Source organism: Typopeltis vanoorti, chromosome 14, assembly GCF_054136105.1.
Source record: "Typopeltis vanoorti isolate ZY-2024b chromosome 14, IOZ_Tvanoo_1.0, whole genome shotgun sequence".
Lineage (NCBI taxonomy): Eukaryota > Metazoa > Arthropoda > Arachnida > Uropygi > Thelyphonidae > Typopeltis > Typopeltis vanoorti.
Window position 1 is genome coordinate 44,637,512 of NC_143562.1, and position 22,797 is coordinate 44,660,308.

Here is a 22,797-nt window from a genome sequence, read left to right on the forward strand (position 1 = left end):
TCAATAATTACCGCCATCTTCGAACATTAAAATGTTCATAAATTTGCATGGAAAGAACACATCCAAAACAAAAATGAAAAACAATGTAGGAAAGTTAGGCATAAAAGCAAATCAACAAAGTCAGTGAAAAATTCTTGAAGTATACAGAAGATAAATATTAACAAATGTAGCAAAATTTGGAAGTTACTAAGAAAGAACAGAAATGGAGTAAAAAATATCACAAAGAAATAAAAGATGATTAAAAAAAATTAAAATGTTAAGCTGGATACCTGTTTGAAAAGTGGAATGGCAGCTGGAGTGAATGATATATGAAAAACCTTAAATGCAGAAATATGAAAAATTTTACAGTAGCTGCACAATTTTTAGTTATGAAGACAAGCTGAGGAAATGTGGACTGCAGAATTTGGTAGATAGAAAAAGGAAAGGTGATATGATTGAGACTTTTAAACTGTTGAGAGGTAGTTACAGGGTTGACACTGGGGAGTTCTTTGTTCTTTTGATTGGTGGAACATGAGAAAGGAGCGAGGACGAGTCATCACTGGAATTACAAAAGGAAGCTGTGAATAGGAGGGTGAGGAGTGGTTTCTTTGCATGGAGAGTGGTTGAACTGTGGAATGCATTGCCTGATTGAGTGGTGAGAGCATGAATGGTAAATGAGTTCAAGGAGTGGTATGATAGACTGTGTTTTCTAGGATGGGCCTTCCATGATGAGTCTTTTGACTCCATGGAGGCCTGAATAATAATAATAATTTTTAGTGAAGACAACAAACTATATACAGTAAAAGATAATAAGTAAGGCTAGTGTGACAGGAAGCCAGCTGAATAAATTTATATGAATTAAGCAAGAATCAGCCGAAAATAACAAGCAAACAGCATTAACTTATTAATATGAGAAGGGGGTTGGAAATAAAATCTGATCAAAGGTCAGGGATTACAGATATGAAATTCCAGAGGATAGTCAAGAGAGTGAAATGGCAAAACTATATTAAAAACAAAGATATCAAAAAAAGAATCTGACATTTTTAATATTCAAGATTATGTAAACATAGCTAAGATGAATGTATACAGTCACTTAAGCAGAACAGGAAAAGAATTAGTAAAAATTAGGAAATAAAAATGCCAGAAAAATATCCAAAATATAGATGGATTTATACAGTTAGGTTTCTTTTTTTAAGGAAAAGCTGATCAATCTCAGAGATCTCACAAATAATAGACAAATATGAAAAAAAAGTGTTAATAGGAAACTAGTAACGTAATGTTGTGTTGAATTAAATTATAATATATATTTTTCTAATATACTCCCTTTCAAGGGGATAAACCAAAAAATGATAAACCATAAGAAATATATACACACACAACACACATATGTATCAGGAAGTAAAAAAATATACAAGTAAAATCATATTCATTATGATTGGAAGAAGGGTAGCATCAAGCCTGGTAAAGGTACTAATAATAGCTTTTGCTTACTATAGTTAAAAATCATCTAATACTAAGCATAAAAAATTTTTACAGCTATAGTAGTAGCATCAGATATTGCACAATATATGTGTGCACCACTTCTCTTAAGAGGGAAGCATTTTATCTTTCATTAGGTTGTACAACATTAATACCACTTAATTATTATTAGGACCATTGAAGTGGTAGTTTATTCCATCCCAGCAATAAAACAGCAAAATATTTCTATCAGGAAGCTAATATACTCCTAATAATGCAATAATATGGCAACCCATGATAATGATGTTGATAGACTGAATAGTAATATGAGAATGAGTATAAGTATCACTCAAATCTAAAACTATGGGTATTATGAGAACTAAAATTATTGTTTGCCATAATGTTTACTTTAGCAAACATTAAGGCAAACAATAATTTTAAATTATTCTTATTTCATTATAATCAAATTTTATGTCATCACATTATTATTTTGTGTTCTGAAGTCCCAAAAAAGCATTTATATGCTAAATAACTATTTATGCTAGGATAATGTCAAAAGTGAACATATTAAAAAGTACTAACAATAAGACTTGTATGAATGTAAACATCTGGGCATGTACGTTATATAAGATAATAATTATATTTTGAATAAACTGAAAAAAAAAACAAACCTCAAAATAAGTATATGATAAATAAAGTTTTGAAATAAGAAACAATATATATATATATATATATATATATATATATATCAAAATGAAATGCTAAATACGAACACTTTTTTCTCCCAGAAATGAACATTGGACTGACAAACAGAAAAAAAAAAAAAAAAAAAAAAAAAGACAAAATTCTGAGACAACCTAATCATAGATAAAAATATAATTAAATACAGTAAAACCCCTTTTTTTTACACTTTTCAGCAGACTGATGGAAAAAAGTGTAAATAGCAGGAAATGTAAAAAAACATTAAAAAAAAGACTAAAAGATGACTTATTGCTAGTATATGAATCTACATACTCGATTACAAAATTTAATAACTGAAAATAAACGAATTTACAGTTACTTACATTTATCTATTTAAAAAAAATCTTTAATTGTTGATTGTTTTTTTTTTCATTTTTTTTTTCTTTGACATAGCACCAGATTGCTTTGCATTGAGTTCAATGCTTGACCTGTTTTTTACTATCGTGTTCAAAGTGGACATGGAGAGTCCAAGATCTTTTGCTAAATGCACACGTGTTCCAGCATGCTAATCTACACATCGCAGAATTGCCATCTTTTCTGCTACGAAATACATTTTCTGTCTTTTTTCTCCATGTTACTAACATGGATAATCCACCACCGCAACTTGAAAGCAACTTTTACATGCTAAATTACGTAGCAGAAATTCTGCAATATCAATTCGTACTGTGATTGAAAAATCACGGTATCGCTCATCACTACATTACTGCTGCAAGAGTGCAGGTCACCATGATGGCGGAAACGAAACTACAGCCGAAAGCAACACCATCTGGGAACAGAAATGCACAGATTTCAGCAGAAGATTCGAAAATCAGTATTGCCACCAGAGGGGGAAAAAAATGTAAATCATGGGAAATAACGTCCACATCAACTTGTTAATGGTGGGAAAAAATATATCATAAGAATAGGCCTTAAGACGAGACCAACGGAAAATGACGTAAATGGCAGGAAAACGTAAATTGCGGGAACGTAAAAACGGGGTTTTACTGTATATCTTAAGGAGTACATTAGCTTCATTTTAAAAATATACAACAAAATCCATTTACACGGTATGCTTTCAAATAACTAAAAAATGTATGGGAAGGAGGAACTATTCCGATACCTAAAAGTTGAGGCTCTAGAATTGAATAAAGAGTGTCTAGAAATAAATAAATGAATGAATATCTCAAGCAAATCTGAAACTAACAGATATCATAAAACATCAGGAAACAAAGATACAAAAAATTCATTCCAGTTCCATGGAAAAACAGATATTTAAATTTTAATAAATAAATCTCCACACATTCAATAAACAAATAACCTTTTTTTTTTTATCCTGTTCATAATTTAATATCTTTAATTTTAAAAATTTCCATATTAATGTATATCATGGTTTAAAACTTTAAAAGTGGGGGTCTTAATAAATAAATTCTTTATTTCTATTTTAATTTTTCTTATATTTATGAGCATTTTTAATTAAGTTTGGTAAATTTTAAAGTGTGAGTGTGTGTGTATATATATATACACGCACACTACAAATTTTTTTATATACTATATAGAAAATTTTCTCTTGTGAGCTTATATCATCATGGTTTAAAACTTTAAAAGTGGGAGTCTTAATAAATAAATTCTTTATTTGGATTTTAATTTTTCTTATATTTATGAGCATTTTTAATTAAGTTTGGTAAATTTTAAAGGGATGTGTGTGTGTATATAGATGATATACATATAGATGTGTATATATAGATATACATATAGATGTGTGTATGTATATGAGGGAGGGGAACAAAATGATATTAAAGCAAACTTTCCAGATCCCCCATCTCATAAGCTCGCAAGAAAAAATTTTCTCTTCTTTAGCATTAAACAGTGTGTCACTAATTGGTACATCTTATAGAATAAAACCACTGTTTAAGAAATAATATACAGTATTAATTTCTTAACGTTTCAAACCTGAAGTATAGCAAATAAATACTAAAAATATATATGCTAGTGCATTACTTTTATGCACACTCAAGAAATCTTGGACACTATATCAAGGAGTGAGGATTACAACAGTCATCATTCCATGGCATTCTACTTCAGATACTTTCATAAATCACAGTAGTATTTCTTCATATTTTAAATGTCATTTTTATATTAAAGTAAATTTAAATTTTTTTAATATTTATTTGTTTATGTATGCCATTCCCTAATTGTAACATGTCAGGTATGTTGTAATGATTAATAAGATTGGTTTTTGCTAGCTTACTTATCATATCACATTTATCATGTCACATACTTCTCATATTTATTGCCTGTTATGTGTATGTAAGTATACAAATGCTCCTGACACACTGACAGTTGAACTACTGAAAAATTAATATTTCTTTAAACCATTTTTTATTCTGTTCTAATAACGGGATTAATTTTTTCTGACTTACACTAAAATCGCTATAAAAAAGAAGTAAAAAAGTGTAATACCAGAAAAATTCCTTTCATTTTTCATAAAAACATTCAAAGAATGTGCATAAATTCTTTTAAACTTATTTTTAAAGAAAATTAGCTTTGTATTAAAACTAGTTGATTTGTATCAAAACAATATATGATTATAGTTTAGATTTTACTTTTATAAAATTTTATTAACAGAGCACACTATATTTCATAGTTGTTTTATATGAATACCAATACACATACACAACTATATATATATATATATATAATGAAACCTTTGTTTTATCCTTAAATAGTAGTTTGCAGCTGAATTTCAAATCCATCTTTCATGAACAGTTCACTCATTACACGTTACTACTAATGCTGGCAGTGTCACACAGAAACCCTTAACAATGACCACTCTGCATAAACCATTAATAACAAAAATGTTGTGTGACCATAAGTAATTTAAGAGAATAGTGTATCAAGATTAGTTTTAAACATAAGCCACAATTATTTTCTGTTGTGTCATAATGATTTCGTAGAAATCACAATCCCCTCAAAAATGCTGGATCCACAGATGCCACTTTGGCAGTAAGAAAGGCATGCATGCAATACAGAAGACTCTGCAGAACCTGGCATTCAACTTCCTATATCAAGAAAAGAAAACGAAATTATTATTATATTATAGGTATTATTTCTGGAAAAATTTCAGTGTTACTCCTCTAAATAAATATTAATTTTTTTATGGCTATTTTTGCCTATTTTTGTAGGAGTACCTCTTTTTTATAATGTCATTGGCTTTTTACCCAATTTTTAGGGCATTGGTGATGTTTTAAAGACAGATACATGAAGAATATATGGAAATCAGGAACCTCCTACAAAGGTATGTCCAAAATCATTCTTCCCATTTATTCTTCATGTATTTGTCTTTAAAATATCAGTAATGCCCTAAAAATTGAGTAAAATGCCAATGACATAAAAAGGAGTACTCTTAAACAAAAATAGGCAAAAATAGCCATAAAAATTATTATATTACTATTATTATTTATTACACAGGTATCTCAATTTAATCTAAAAACTCAATGCAAGAAGTTCATATTCACTATTATTCATGCAACACCTATTACACTTTCCCTAGAACTCATTCACCAGCAAAGCACTCACAGCCACCTCTGACCACTCACTCGATTAATTCCAAGCAAAAAAAAAAAAATCTACAAGGGATGTCCAGAAAGTAAGTTCTGATGGGATGTCTTTGAAACAAAAATATACTAAAAAAAAAACTTTATTGGAAATTAAAGTAGACATCTTTCACTACTTTTCTACATAATTTCTGCCATAGTTCAAGGCACTTATCATAACAGGGCACCAAGAGTTGTATACCTTCTTCATAGAAGGTTGCTGTCTGTGACGCAAACCACGTATTGACTGATTCTTTGACTCGTCGTCGTTTTGAAAAGGCCAGCCACCAAGGAAAGATTTCAGATCTTTGAACAGGTGAAAGTCGCTTGGCACGAGGTCAGGACTATATTGGGGATGATGGAATTGTTCCCAGCCGAAGGTGGAGAGAAGTTGTTGTGTTTGAACCCATTGCGTGTTCTCCATAAACCTCAATAATTTGCCGATGAATTTCAGCTACTTTAACATTCCTCGCATTCAAGAAACGGATAACTGACCTAATTTCACATGCGGCGGGCAATTTGATTTTCTTAGACATTAACTACGAACACACACTAAGAAGCGTACGAAACTGCGAGAATGTCTGAAAATGGCACCAACGCCTTGTAAGGAATCAACAAACTCAGCACACATGCGCACCACTGCGATTGCAGCGCTGCAGTGAAAATATTTAAAAATGGAACTTACTTTCTGGACGTCCCTAGTAGTTCTCATGACCCTGGCTAACCACACTCTAACACAATTTCCAGGAATGATCCATTGTTCTCCCCAACTGTGTTACATACTGAAAAAGTTTTTCTGCATCAATCCTATAAATCTCACCCTTTTAGTAACTTATATGCTTCTATATATCTCCTATGTTTTGCCTATCATCCAATTTTTGTAACTCACAAAACCTTTAGTCTATTCTCATAATACGCATTCCATGGACCTGCAAAATGCTGATTGGAATTATAGTCACTTGTCTCTAAATACCCCAGAGATCAAATCTTTGTTCTGGTAGCCACATCAAAGTCTAATGATACAGAGGAATAACGATATCCTCATCTCTACTGGTCAGCTCTTCAGCATTCAAGTGATCTTATGAACTATTTTCCCTAGTGTTCTCAATTTCCTACAGTATAATTCTATCAATACAGAGTGGGCAACCATTACCCATTGAATACATTGTCAATCCATTTAAATCATCTGACAGGATTTCTACATCATCTTATTAACTATTGTCCGAGTTTTGTATCATAAGCAAATACCTGGTTATTTCCCCTCAAATCATTAGACTTTGATGTGGCAGTAGAGAGTCCTATGGCACACTTCTATTTAGCTACCATCACTTGGATACTACTATTGTCTATCCATTCATACTCTTATCAATATCATCCAAACTATAGTTTAATGGATGAAGAGAGCATAAAAAATGAATTAAAAGAGGTTTAATGATTCCAATGAATATTTTGTCTGTCACAGGTACATCAGGGATACAACATTGAAATTGTAATAATATATACAAATCACAAAAGGATGAATGAATATCATGCTAGGAGATGACACTACTTATAGATATTTAGATTATGACCCATTTTTAATCCCCAGTCTCACACTGGTGAAGGACTAAAAGATTAAACCTTTTAGTTCCCCCCCCCCCCCCCCCCATTAACACACCAGATATATGAAGTACCCAAAATTCATAAACCTAACGACTCTCTATGACCCATAGGGTGCTACTGACCCCAATCCTTTCTTTTACATGACTATCCTGCATCTCATAAAAAATTCTGCCCATTTCAAATCTTTAATCCAAAATTTAGTTTTGAGCAGTACTGATAACAGGGTTAGTTTTGACATCACTTTTCTATTCACCAATATCATCATTTCTAATACCATTACTTAAAAATGTTTCCTCTTGATATTTACTATCTCATCAATTTCACCATCAGTAACAGTTATTTCACTTGGAAAGACACTATATACAGTCAGATAAAGTACAGCAATGGGCTTTCCCCTCACTGACCCCAGCTGATTTTTATGTGTAACATTTTGAAAAACATGCTCTTGATACTATTATTCTTAAATCATCTATCTGGCTAAGATAAACTGATGATGTGTCTTCCATTTAGCCACATAGACCAGACATACTACATTCATTCCTCCTTCACCTCAACAGTCAACACCTCAGAATCTAGTTCACTATTAAAAAAAAAAAACAATAGCCTGTCCTTTCTAGAAATTTCACACATGCACACACATCTTCCTAATAGTACATTTTGTTCTCAGTTTACAGAAAACCTACCTGCATGGGTAGATATATTCACAAATTTTCCCATCATCATCCCCTCCCCTCATTATTATTACACATGCACCTCTATGGAGTTTGGACTTATCACATAAGATTCAAGCTATCCACACAATATCTAGCGTACCTCTCCTTGAATTCAGTGACTGGTAACAAGAGATTCCGGCAACTCATTCCACTCATTCACTACCCTACAAGTGAAAATTCTAGTTATTACAAACCTTCTAATACGAGTGAGGATCTCTTGTTCTATCCCCTCTAGCCAAGGGCTGAAAAATTTCCTTTGCATCAATCCTATAAAACTCTTTTAGAGTAACTTATATGTTTCTATCACATCCCCCTCTTTTCTGATTATCAACAAACTTTTGAAACCCATAAACTCTCAATCTATCCTCACAGAAAGCATTTCACAGACCACTCACTATCTTGGTAACTCACTTCTGGACTTTCTCCACAATTTCCTCATTCCCAAGAAACCCAGGTGATCAAATTTGTGCACAGTAATCCAGATATGGCTGTATCAAAACCTTATGAAGGGAAATGTAACTTCCTTATCTCTGTTTGTCAGTGTGTTCTTCAGTTACCAAGTAATCCTATTGCTAAGGTGGCCATACTGACCACCTTAGCAATATGCCTTATGAAGATCTCTATATACCAACCTCCAAATCCCTAGCTTCTTCAATTTCCTGGAGTACAATTCTATCACAGTTATAAAAAGTTTGCAAATTAATAAGGCATGACCATGCTTCCCCCCACAGTATCATATTTTTATCCGTCCATTCCTGAATTCTGTCTACCAACATTTCCAATACTTTTATCACTCCCGAGATACAGACTGGTCTGTTATAATCTGCTACCACAGTCCTGTAATCTTCTTTGTCCAACACAACCATTTTGTCTTCCTTCCGCTCCCATGGGATTTTATACAAGAGCTAAGACTTAAGTTAAACAACGTAGTTAGAGGCAAGATTTTAAGGGTGTCCAATTCCTTTGAACACCCTTAAAATATTTGAGCTCATATTCCATCTAATCCAATGGTCATATTTACACAGGTTCTGCAATATTCTTTAATACTTCCGGTTCACTCTCTATTTTCACATCAGTTCCTGTTGTTACATCAATATCCTCACTCAGATATAGCATTAAAAATATCACTTTTACTCACTGTTTCACTTTTATTATTATTGCATGCACAACTCCATGGAGTTCACAGACTAAACATTAACTCAGCACTATCCAATATTCGTGCAAAATCATCATATTTTGCTTTGAATTCATTCACAGTCATGGCACTTACAACAGACTCTGTCAACCTATTCCACTCATTCCTCACTCTCCAAGCAAAATATCTAGTTCTCACATCTTTGCTCAATTTCCAAGGATGGTTCTTAGATCTCCCACCACCAGACCTGTTCTAAAAATTTTTCTCTACATTAAACCTGTAAAAGCATTTTAGTAATTTGTATGTCTCAATTATTTATGACCCCTTTTCTGCATATTATCAACCAATTTCTGTAACCCACAAATCTTCAACTTGTTCTCATACGGTTCATTCCATAGAGCTGCTGCCATCTTGGTCATTTGCCTCTGGATCCTTTCCACCTCCTCATTCCCAAGGAACCCAGATGATTAGACTGTGCACAGTAATCAAGATGGAGCCTTATCAAGGTCCCATAAAGAGGTATAATAACCTGCTTATCTCTGCTTGTTAGGGTGTTCTTCAGTAAGCAAGTAATCTGATGAGTTGTTTCAACCACTTTGTAATATGTCCTCTAAATCTTAACTCCCTCTCTTCATCAATTTCTTGGAGAACAATTTTCCATGAATATGGTACAGAGCTGGTAATTTTTTCACTCCAAATTAACTTTATATTTTGTCACATTTAACTGACATCCATTCTCCTTTGTCCATACTACCAGTCTGTTGAAATCATAATGTAAAATTTTATCATCATTACACTATTACTGCATCCAATTTTGCGTCATCAGCAAACAACTAATATTTCCTCTCAGACCATTTTCTATATCATTAAAATACAAATTAAATAAAGGTCTGGGGAAAAAGCCCTATGGTACATTGCTAGTCACAGGCCTACTGGACTCTACTCTTGAATACTGTCTGGTATCTTCCCCATCAGCAACCCTCTTATCCACTTCATTAACTTTATATCTATCCCCATGTGCTGCAATTTATTTATCGGAATTAAATATGGTGTCCTCTCAAAAGCCTTTGCAAAGTCCAGCAGTAATCACCATATACCCATTATCGTTATACGACTTAGCTGTCACTGTACTGTAAAAGATAAGGTACTGAGGCATAACCTCTCCTTCACAAAACCATGATGTCCGCCATATAGATCCCATTCTTATCTAACTATTCCAAGATTTTTCCCTTAACCAACTTCTCCAATATCTTGAAGATGTTGATTGGTCAAGTAATTTGCTACCTTAGTCTTGGAGCCTCTTCTATGCAATGGAACTATTTTTCCCTTCTTTCCATCCCCCTTGGGACCAACCCAGAGAATTACTGAGGCATGCATATTTTCATATGCCTGCCTCCATAATTTATTCACATTTTATAATAAGGTGACAGCAAATTTGGATAAAGGAAATGGCTACACCATGATACTGCTGGACTTTGCAAAGCCATTTGACTGAATACCGCATGGAAAACTATTACATAAGTTGGAGCAAATAGGAATGGATATGAGACTGGTGGCAGGGATGGCTGACTGATAGACATCAGAAGGTGGTGTATGATGGAGTAGAATCAAGGCAAATGAGGGTGATTAGTGGAATGCCCCAGGGACGACTAGAACGACTTCTGTTTAATTTGTATATTAATGATATAGCAGAGAAGATTTGAAAGGAGACATTTAGTTGTTTGCTGATGCAAAATTAGGGAGAGCAATAGTTGATAAAGGTGATGTAGATATCTTACAGGATGATTTAAATAAATTGGCAGTGTGGAAAAAGGACAATGGTTATCAATTCAATGTCATAAAATGTAAGGAAATGCACTTTGGCAAAAAAGATTACACATTTCTTATCATATTAATGAGCCTCCATAGCTCAGTTGGTATAGAAGAGGCCCTTTGGTTGGAAAGACCTGGGTTCGATTCCCATCACTGATGTGAGGAACCTTTATCTGGTCTCTTTCCACTAAAGGTGTTAGCTGGTCTCATACGGAAGGTAGGGTTTTTCACTTGGAAACTCAGGCTTTTTTGTCCCCCAGAAGACAAACCAGCCCCGTGAACACACAAATGGATCTACAGTCATAAATACTCAACCGCCCACGAGGGGGTTCAACTCATCCCAATAAAGACGGGGGGGGGGAATGCCATATGAATAAATAAATAAAAAATCATATAATCATATTAATAGTGCTAGTTTACAGGAAATTGATGAGTCCAGGGAACTTGGGGGTGATGGTTGATAGAGATTTGGAATTCGGACAACATATTGCAGGTGTTGGCAAAATAGCTCAGAGGATTATTGGATGATGAAGAACACCTTGATAAGTAAAGATAGGGAGGTTATTATCCTGCTTTATAAGGCTATGATTCAGCCACATGTTGACTATTGTACATAGAATTAGTCACTTGCATTTCTTGGGAATCAGGAGGTGGTGAAGAGGATTAAGAGACAAGTGACAAGCTGTAACAGGTCTGTGGAATGTTCCCTATGAGGATAGATTGAGGGTGTGTGGATTGCAGAGTTTAGCTGGGCATTAGATTCCAATGATGGTAGTCTAGAAGAAAGGATAGTAAAAAAAAAACTCAGGAGAAGTGGAGCAAAGAGTACAGGAAGAAAAATAAAGAAAAAGAGGAAGGATGAAAAGGGACAATATCATCACTGTAAGGTCCCCTCCACCATGATCAGGTGCCCCACAAACTGAGAATGCAGTTTAAAGCAGTGCCTTGGTATGAGGAACTGCATGAAGAGTAATTAGCATTGCATAGGAAGTGGTCAAAGAATGTCATGTCAGAGCAAAGCTGTATGTGACAAAATCTCAAGAGTTAGGAGAACAACTTGCTTAAATGAATAAAACTTTACAGCAATAGATGCTTAAAATCAAAATATTGTGGATCCAACATTAGGAGAAGGGTGATGACCAGTCTCTGGAGCAATATAAGGAGGCTAGCTATAGTGACGAAGGCAAAATTAAACCATTAAAAGAAGGTAGCTGAACAGAACTAGGTCTAAATGAATGTCTTTTGCCATTTGGCAAGTGAAAGGAAGAATGATCATGGAGGAAGAACCTCAATGAATGCATTAGCCTAACAACTGGATATTCCCCCCTGAAATCAAGGAAGACGATGAGCGACAAACCACATGGAAGCAGTGGCCATGTAATCAACCTATCTAGACACATCCTAAATAACGGTGAACTTTCACTATTTAATAAAGGCATAAACTTTGCAATAGCACCTAGAACTGTTAATAAACTGGATGTTATATACGACGTAGAAAGAAGCATCAAATTTTTTCCAAATAATATAGCTTATAAAAATTTGTTTAGAAACCAGTAATGATTTGAATAAAATTCAAGCTGCATGTAGTAATCTCACTAAAACAGAACTAGCAGCATCAAGTCATTAAAAGCTAATAAGAATATACTTGTAACAAAGTCTGACAAAGGTAATTATTATTATTATATTATTACAACACCCCACGTTGGGTGTTTAATTTTGCCAGCAAAGGGTGGTCGATTGGTAGAGCCCCTGCTACTAATGGCTCAGCAAAAAGTTAAGCAAGTTTGAGCGCTAGGAGTTATAAGGGTTTCAATAGTTCGATGGTGTTGGCACACTCTCCCTCAATGAGTCTTTGGACTCCCTGGAGGTATCACATAATAATAATACTAATAATAATGCAGATGTTGGAAAAGTACTCAATGCACTAGAAAAGGCTAAGTTGTTAAGTGAACACTTTAATAATGTATTCATTCTAGGCAGACCCATTAGCTCTCTGAAGGAAACTGGACAAAAGAATAGACATTGATGAGTTAGCGGTATTAAAGTTATTGCAAAAGTTGGATCTGAACAGTGATGTGATTGGATGGGATATCAGCATGGATGGGGGATGGGTACTAAAGGAATGTGGAGTGGAAGAGAATTAGCAAAATCTCTGAGCTTGGTTGTTCATCTTGAGTCTCAGCATAAGCATAATTCTTAATGGGTGGAAGGAGGACAAGATAATTCCATTAGAAAATTTTATATTATTAGGACAGAAGCAGTCAAAATTACAGATCAATTAGTATCTCTGGATTGGTCATTAAAGTGAGAGGATAATTAGCATCTGCATTCAGAGGTAGGTTGACAGAACCTTGATCCTCTATCAAGTATAACATGGCTTTATTAAAGATTATCAATGTACTCATATTCTATAACAGAGTGACAGGGACAAAGGGAATTACTATGATGCTTCTAGGTTTTGCCAAGGCATTTGACAGGATGGGTATATAAAACAAGCTTGTGATGTAGACAGGAAAGTGGATGACTAACAGGCATCAGAAAATGATATATGGAGATGCTGAGTCTAACAGGAGGGTTATCAGTTGTGTACTACAGAGATCCTGTTGCTTAACTAGTATATTAATGATATCAGAAATGGTAGAGGAAACATAATTTTATTTATTTTTATTATTAATATTTTTTGAAATATAAAGTAGAGTTTGATAAGTTATATACTGATGATGCAAGCTCGGGGGGGGGGGGAGGGGGAGGAGAGATAAAGGAATAGAGAATTCCTGCAGAACCAACTGAGTATATGACACTAAATAAAAATTTTGTGCTGCTAAGTGTACAGTTACACATTTTGGATAAGGCCATTTCAAAAGTATTGTCTTAATGACATGACCAAATGGCATCTGGCCTACAAAATTGTGAATAAGGGGACGTATAAAGGATTATAACCTTCAAAGTTTGAGAACCATAGGAGAGAAGATATGATAGAAGTATAGTATTATTGATACAAATGAGATTTTAGAGCATTTGGCAGAGAGAGATAGAACTCAGGATCATCCCTGGAAGCTGAATGGGGGGGGGGGTTGATATGAATGTGAGTTCTGGCTACTTGGAGATTGTAGTGAGTGTGCAATAATACACTGATGAACATGTTTAAGGAGAGAAATATTTAAGCAATCTGTGACAAGTTAAGAGACCCTCCTTTATGAGTCTTTCAGTTCCCTGAGAAGCCTGTATGTACTACTTACAGCAATAATATCTCTGTGTTATATAGCAAAGAACCTAATTAAGTTGAAAAGTTTACTGTATATAAGTGCAGATTATTAACATAGAAATAATGGAACATTTCTCATAAAAAAGGTGTAAAAAGTTTTTGAATAAACTGCCTTATGAAACTGAAATAACCCATAAAGGTATTCAGTGAAATTCAGTGACTCATTTTAAAGTATGTGCTCCTCCTCCTCTTCCCCAAGGTCTGGGGAAAAAGGTTTTCACTGAACATTCCAATAATTTTCTAAAATGGAAACTTTTGAAAAACAGTACTGTTATGGTAAACCAGCACTGCAGTCTTACTTATGTATTTATTTTTTTCAGCCCTCAGAGAATAAGCTTTAAGTGGTTGAAAGTTTTTCCACTTGGTTATATTATAAATTAAAGATACCAAGAAATTATATACTTGGTTTAATCCTTTATCCAAATGTAAGCAAACAAAGTTTGCGCCTGAAGTAGCTTCAGGATTGGGGCAGCTCGTGGTAAAGGTGGTATGACTTCGCATCACTTGCCTTCGTATCCCATAATGCAGAGCACATCTCCTTTGTGGACATGTATAATGCTATGCATTATGGGAAGGATCATACTAAGGTAAGTGATGTGAAGTCATACCACCTTTACGAGTTGCCCCAATCCTGAAGATACTTCAGGTGTAAACTTTGTTTGCTTCCACTTGGATAAAGGATTAAACCAAGTATATAATTTCATGGTAAATTTAATTTATAGTATAACCAAGTGGAAAAACTTTCAACAACTAACCATCTCTAATCCAGAGTATTTCAATAATAAGGTGCGACACCTTTGATAGAGCTTGTTCACTGGCAACTCGTATATGAAAATATGACTTCTTTATTACTTCAACCTTGGTATCACCACTGGGTCTGACTCCCACTGATGAGACCTCAATAAAGGTCAAAACCAGTCTGGGTAGTGACCCTTCCCATAATGCATAGCATTATACATGTCTGCAAGGAGAAGTGCTTTGCATTATGGGATACCAAGGCAAGTGATGTGAAGTCATACCACCTTTACCTGAGTTTCCCCAGTCCTGAAGATATTTGGTATCTTTAATTTGTAAACTTTAAGTGGTTGAACACCTTCATGGCTTATTTCGCTGAGTTCACAACATAATTATTGAAAAAGCATGCTTTTACACCTTTTTATGAAAAATGTGCAAATTATGGAGGATATTTTTATTGTACTTTTCATTTTAAAGCAGTCTAATGCTGAATATTTCAAAGTTAAATTGTTGCAAACAATTGTCTAGAATCACCTTTGAAAATCTGAAAATTAAGACATGAAAAAGAAAATAAAGAAAGAAACAGTGCGTGTGTGAGAAACAAGCTACATGGCATGCTTAAAGTCACAGTAACTTGGTCAACTGTTAAAACTAATGGTCTAACCTCTGGTGAAAAAAAAACCTTACTTGAAAGCTACAGTCCTGTTATTATATATTTGGTGTTATAAATTATTAAGAGATATATTAAGCTAGAGAGCAACATGCTCTAACATAATTACTCACATAAATTAGAACAAAACAGTACAGATGGTGGCCAATAAGAGCTGAAATTATTGCTTAGAGTCCTAAAGTAAGGGTTTGCTGGAAAACTTGAGCTTAAGTGGGCTGAATGTGTGTCATCCAAATTCTTGGGATTTTTATGCAACCATTATTGTTAGGATTAGGATGGTTGAACAAAATTTCACAGGCTTCTTTAAATTTGTGTTCATACTAGGTTTTCATATGATGTAAGGAACAGGTACTTTTCCAATTTGGTGTAGGGTGTTAAGAGCATGACCTGAGAGGCTTTACCAAAATTGTTAAATTAAATGTGTCATTTGTTCTTTTTTACAAATAGAAACTGTGTGTCCAGTTTCACCGATATAAGGTAAGCTACAGGTACAATGGATATGGTATACCCCAGGTGCCAAGGACCAAGATCCTTGGAGGAGTTGAATATGTTTTTTAAATTTATAGGTGGTTTAAAAGCAGCATTAAGATTGTAATGGTTTAGAATTCTATTTATTTTTCTGATAACCCTTTAATGTATGGGATAGCTATGGTTTTACTGTAATCTATATTATATGCATTTTTTGATGTTATATTTTATGAGGAACTTTTATTGATGGTATTTTTGCTATTAGCCATTATTTATAAATGCATTGCTAATAACTTGTAATTCTTGTTTAAGAGCTTGTTCATTAGAGCAAATTGTTATAGCTTTGTTTTTGAGGATGTTAATGACTCCAAGTTTTTGTGAAGGGTGGTGGATAAGTGTTAGCACATACACATATGGCAGAATGTGAAGGCTTGCGGTAGACAGTGAAGGATAGACTGGCTGAAGAAGATGTGCGCCAGTGTATCCAGGAAAGAAAGCGAGTTTTGATTTTTAATTTCAATAGTAAATTGTATGCACTCATGTTGTTTGTTTAGGTGGCTGAGGAAAGTGTTTAAAGAGTAAATTATTTGAAATGGATCAAATGTTAACTAATAAATATTTATTAAACTCTAGTTAGATGATCAAGAAAATAAACATCATTATGAAAGTGTTTAAAGTGTGGTGGCCTGTGTGGTCAGATAACAAAACCATTGTCAACATATCTAAGCCAAACTGTAGGTTTTAAAGTAAAGGAATCTAGAGCATATTGCTCAAAAGCTTCCATATAAAAGTAAGCAATTGGGGGTGGGGGAATAGTGATGAGCCCATGGCTGTACTTTCTTTATGTAGGTAAAAATTATTTTGCCACATGAAGTAACTAGAACATAGTACATGAGCAAAGAGAGCCATAACATCCGGTGGAAATTTGTTTTGTAGGAGAAGAACTGTGTCAGTGATTGGGATATTTGTGAAAAGTGCAGAAACATCAAAACTGACTAATAAATCATCTTTGCTGAGCATTATGTTTTTAACTTTGCTTAAGAAGTGTTGTGTGTTCTTTATATAGGAGGGGAAATGAGCTACCAACTCTTTAAGTGTTGACACTAACTTCTTGACTAGGCAATAATTAAGGCTGTCTATACCTTCAACTATTGGCTGAAGTGGAATGTTAAGTTTATGTACTTCGGGAACCCCATATATTATGGAAGAGAAAGCATAATAGGGTCACAATGTTTTTAACAGTTTTCTTCTTAATCCTGTTAGTTGGATTATAGTTCACAAGTTGATAAGTGCTGCTATCAGAGACTAATTGATTCATTTGAAGAATGTAAGCAGTTCTGTTTAGGATGACCATAGCATTACCTTTGTCAGCCTTTGTTACAAGTATATTCTTATTAGCTTTTAATGACTTGATGCTGCTAGTTCTGTTTTAGTGAGATTACTACATACAGCTTTAATTTTATTCAAAACATTACTGGTTTCTAAACAAATTTTTATCAGCTATATTATTTGGAAGAAATTTGATGCTTCTTTCTAAGTCATATATAACATCCAGTTTATTAATAGTTCTAGGTACTATTGCAAAGTTTATGCCTTTATTAAGTAGTGAAAGTTCACCATTATTTAGGCTGTGGCTAGATAGGTTGATTACATGACCACTGCTTCCATGTGGTTTGTCGCTCATTGTTTTCCTTGATTTCAGGAGGAATATCCAGTTGTTTGCTGATGATGCTAAACTGAGGAGAGCAATAAATATTGATAAAGATGATATAGAAATTTTGCCGGATGATCTCAGTAGTGCTAAAGGTTAAATAATCTAGCAGCTTTGCTCAAGGCTAAACACAGAACTAAGTTTCTGTGTTCTAGATTTGAATTTGGTTTCAAAGAGCAGGCGATGAAATTCATCTAATGACTAAAGATATTCAACACATCCATTCTCATAGTGGGATTTGCATGCTATTTACAGAATGAAGTTTTATACATTTTTAACATAGCAATTTTTGCTGCCATTAGGAATTATAGCAATACTAATACCTCTAATATAGTTAGTTCAGTGGATGTTAAAGAATACACGTGAAAAAAAAAGTAATAATAATAAAGTACTGTCCTTAACTTACTTTTGATTCTACTTCTTTTGTATCTAAATTCTGGAAGTGTAAAATTAGCTTGGAGTTACCATCATCTGAAGACCCTTTTAGCTGAGAAAATCGATACCTCCATGCATAACACTATAAAGAAAGAATATCATTATTCACTAGTAAAGGCTATACAAGCATACACTCAAAAAAGGGCTTTCATATTTCAAATAAACATGATACAATTCACATGAGACAAATTTTCCCAAAATTTGTCTCATGATAACTAATAATTAAGGAAATGACAGCGTATACTAGAAATATAAATTAAAAAAACTTTAATATATACTTTCCGATATTTCGGTAAACGTCACGTTGCCATCTTCTTGGGAACTTAATACAAAGACAAGTGCACACAAGTACTACATAACAGCAAATGAGGACCGAACCTAGGAAGCTAACGTTTTCCTAAAGTCCTGATGGTGCCCCCCTAGCGGGCTATATTGGTAGTTCTTGGCCTTTGGGCTGAAGTTCTTCTGATAAATGTTTCCCAAATTTGGGGCAGTCTCATGCATCCAAATTTGTTGAGGTTTGGCATGTTCCTAAGGGGCTGAGGCTGATTCCATGAATAGTCTTTCATGTTTGAACTTGCTGCAGTGTATTACTGTGGCTTTCTTCCATCTTATTCTGTGGCGAGTATCCAGAGCATGGTCTGCAAGCCCAGAGTGGCTGTACTGGTGAAATCGGATGTAATCCTCGTGTTCTGAGATTCTGATATTTGCTGTCCTGCCTGTTTGGCCAAAGTAGGACAATTTACAGCTACAAGGGACCTAGTATACACCAGGTAGGTCTAGGGGAAGTGGACAACCACTTCCCCTAATCATATCATATCTCCCCTTTTCTGCCTATCAACCAATTTCTGCAACCCACAAATCTTCAACCTGTTGTCATAAGGTTCATTCCATAGACCTGCTATCATCTTGGTCACTTGCCTCTGGATCCTCTCAACCTCCTCCCCCATCAAGAAGAAACCTAGGTGACCAAATCTGGGCACAGTAGTCGAGATGGGGTCTTATCAAGGCTCGATACAGAGGAACAATAACATACTTGTCTCTGCTTGTCAACATATTCTTCAGCAACCAAGTGATTTGATGAGCTGATTTGGCCACTTTTGCAATGTGCCCACTGAACTTCAACTCCTTATCCACCAACACTCCTAAATCTCGTGCTTCATCAATTTCCTGGAGTACAGTTCCACCAATGTAGTAAACTGCTGCTAATCTTTTCAATCCAAAATGTATAGCCTTACATTTTGCCACATTAAATTGACATCCATTCTCCTTAGCCCAGACCTCCAATCTATCCAAATCATCCTGCAAAATTTTGACATCATCTGCATTCACTATTGCCCTACCCAACTTTGCATCATCTGCAAACAAATGAACTGTTCCTCTCAGATCCTTTCCTATATCATTAATGAACAAATTAAACAGCAGTGATCCAAGAACGGATCCTTGTGGCACACCACTAGTCACAGACCATCTTGTGGACTCTACTCCTGAATAAACCACTCTCTGATATCTCTCCATCAACCACCCTCCTATCCATCCCACCAACCCTATATCCATCCCCATATGCTGCATTTTACTGATTAGAATTCCATGTGGTATCCTGTCAAAGGCCTTAGCAAGGTCCAGTAGAATCACTGTAAACCCATTAGGGTTTACAGTGATTCTACTGGATTACTTCTACTGGATTATTACCCTTATCCAGTTCAGCCGTCACTGTGTTATAATACGTGAGCAAGTTACTGAGGCACGACCTGCCCTTCACAAAACGATGCTGTCCCCAATAGAGTATCCCATTTTCATCTATCCAATCTTGTATTTTCCTCTTGACTATTTTCTCCAAGACCTTGATAACGATTTCTGTTATGCTGATTGGCCGGTAATTTTCAACAGCAGCCTTGGAACCACCTTTATGCAGCGGAACTATTTTCCCTTCTTTCCACCCCCTTGGGACTGACCCAGACCCGAGGCTCAAATTAAACAAAATGGTCAAGGGCACTGACAATTCTTTAGCCGCTTCACATCTTTATGCACATCTTTATGTTGAAACATGGTGTTAGTAATTACTAGTCCATGTTCTGAACAGAAGTCCAGTAAATACTTACTATTATTATCCTGATTAGTACTAAGTAATGGTCACTTTCAATTTCGAATCGTCTGTACACTCTTGTATCCTGAACCAGCATTATGACATCACTATCAACAATGATGTAGACAATGAGGTTTTTCTTATTTCTTGTGTTTTGCCCTTTTCTCCAAATTTTCCCAAAATGTTCCTATATGCCTGGTCTAATTCATTTCCTACTCTGCTGTTTAGGTCTCCAACAAGGACCACTTTTTCCATTTTCTTTATGTCAGCTGCCTGTTTTAGTAATTCAAGAAATTCCTGCACTTCTTCCTTAGAAGAATCTTCTGTGGGACCATAGGCACAAATAAATTTAATTGTCTATTTCCCCATTTTGAAGTTTGTGCAGATAACTCTTCTTGAAACTGCCCTCCAATCAAGAAGTTTATCTTCAGGTTTGTCATTTGAATGCTATCGCTACTCTTTCCTTTCCTTGATCGTTATTGCCTGAAAATAGCATCCTGTATTTATTATTTATTTAGTAAGATCTCGCCTGTTTTTGTCTCAGTAATGCCAATTATGTCCACATGGTATTTTTTCAATTCTTCTGAAAGTTTGACATCCTATCCATTAATACTTCTTATATTGATGGTTCCTATCTTCAGTTCTTCTGATGTTGGGTTTATTCTTATTCTAGATGTTGAGTTGGAGCTTGTTATAGTAGCTGACTTTTCACTGCTTGCCTTGGTTCCCTGCTAAAAACAGCATGGGGTGGGGTGGGGGTGGGGAGAGGCCTCGTTTAACTGGGCAATGCTACAGTGGGCATGAAACCTCACCATGTTGTACTATCATATATATTTGTCGTTTAAGCAAAAAAGTACAATTTGGTCAGGTAAATTCCAAATTATCATCCTCATTCAATACCCAGTAGATATCTATTAATGGGATACACCACATGAAGGTGAGGATTGGACATTATGTCAGAGGCCCCAGTCAGTTCTCCACATTCCTGAAATGTGATGTGGAGGTCTCCTCCTAGTTATTTGGTTTCGACTCTTAAGCGACTCCCAGAACTATATAACTATTAATATACTATTAGTATTATTTATCAATAAAAATGTAAACTATATGATTATTAGTATACTATTAGTATTATTTATTAATAAAAATGTAAACTATATATAATACAATTTTAATTAGTTAAATAATGCACATATGCTGCTAAAAGAAACAAAAGAAATAACTGGGGGTGGGACTTTTATTTTAATTATTTGTGATACCTATGCATCTGCCATCCACTTATCCAAGCAGATAATTTATATTCCAATTCCATATTCTTAAGAAGTTGAAAGTTTATTTTTCACTTGGTCAGACTATAATAAATTTAGTTTAATCCTTTATCCAAGTGTGTGCAAACAAAGTTTGCGTCTGAAAGTATCTTCAGGACTGGGGTAAAGTGGTATAACACCGGACAACTCCTTGCAAAGGTGAAGCAAGCTACCAACTCCTATCTCAGTATCTCCCATAATGCAAAACACATCTCCTTGCAGATATGTATAATGTTATGCATTAAGTGAAGGGCCACTACCCAGACTAGTTTCGACCTTTATTGAGGTCTCTTCAGTGGGAGCCAGGTCCAAGTGGAGATACCAAGGCAGAAGCATTAGCAAAGTCATCTCCTCCTATAGGAGCTGCCAAATGGTGTGCCACCTTTTTATTAAATTACTCTGGATTTAGAGAAAGATGTTGAAAGTTTATTTTTCACTTGGTCAAACTATGTTACAGATTATAGTCTGACCAAGTGAAAAATAAACTTTCAACATCTTTCTCTAAATCCAGAGTAATTTAATAAAAAGGTGGCACATCGTTTGGCAGCTCCTATAGGAGGAGATGACTTTGCTAATGCTTCTGCCTTGGTATCTCCACTTGGGCCTGGCTCCCACTGAAGAGACCTCAATAAAGGTGGAAACTAGTCTGGGTAGTGGCCCTTTCCTTAATGCATACCATTATACATATCTGCAAGGAGATGTTTTGCAGTATGGGAGATACTGAGATAGGAGTGTTGGTAGCTTGCTCCACCTTTGCAAAGAGTCGCCCGGTGTTGTACCACTTTACCCCAGTCCTGAAGATACTTTCAGGTGCAAACTTTGTTTGCACACACTTGGAAAAAGGATTAAACTAAATTTATTATTATTATCCATATTCTTAAGTTTATGCAACAGCCTTTCATGTAGTATCCTATCAAGTGCCATAGCCAAAATATCACATTTTTGAATGACAAACAATTCTGATGAGATCAAGCTGAATAAATGTCCCCCCCCCACAAATATATTAGGGAATGTAAGAAAATATTATTTTCTGGTTTATGAATTTATAAAGTTGGTTGACCTATTCCTCAGAGTTCACAGATTCATCAACTCTGCTTGCATCGCATCTATC

At 34.9% G+C, this 22,797-nt stretch overlaps 1 protein-coding gene across 2 annotated transcripts in view; it reads right to left on the reverse strand.

Moving 5' to 3' along the window:
* Window positions 1–5,069: 5,069 nt before the first annotated feature.
* Window positions 5,070–22,797, reverse strand: part of Syn2 (Syntrophin-like 2) — a 348,707-nt gene continuing 330,979 nt past the window's right edge. For both annotated transcript variants that reach the window (XM_090403965.1, XM_090403966.1), the window contains exons 15-16: window positions 18,268–18,378; window positions 5,070–5,216 (exon numbers count right to left, since the gene is read on the reverse strand). In XM_090403965.1, the coding sequence (XP_090260091.1) occupies window positions 5,115–5,216; window positions 18,268–18,378 (213 nt within the window). In that variant the 3' untranslated portion in view covers window positions 5,070–5,114. The remainder of the gene's footprint in view (window positions 5,217–18,267; window positions 18,379–22,797) is intronic.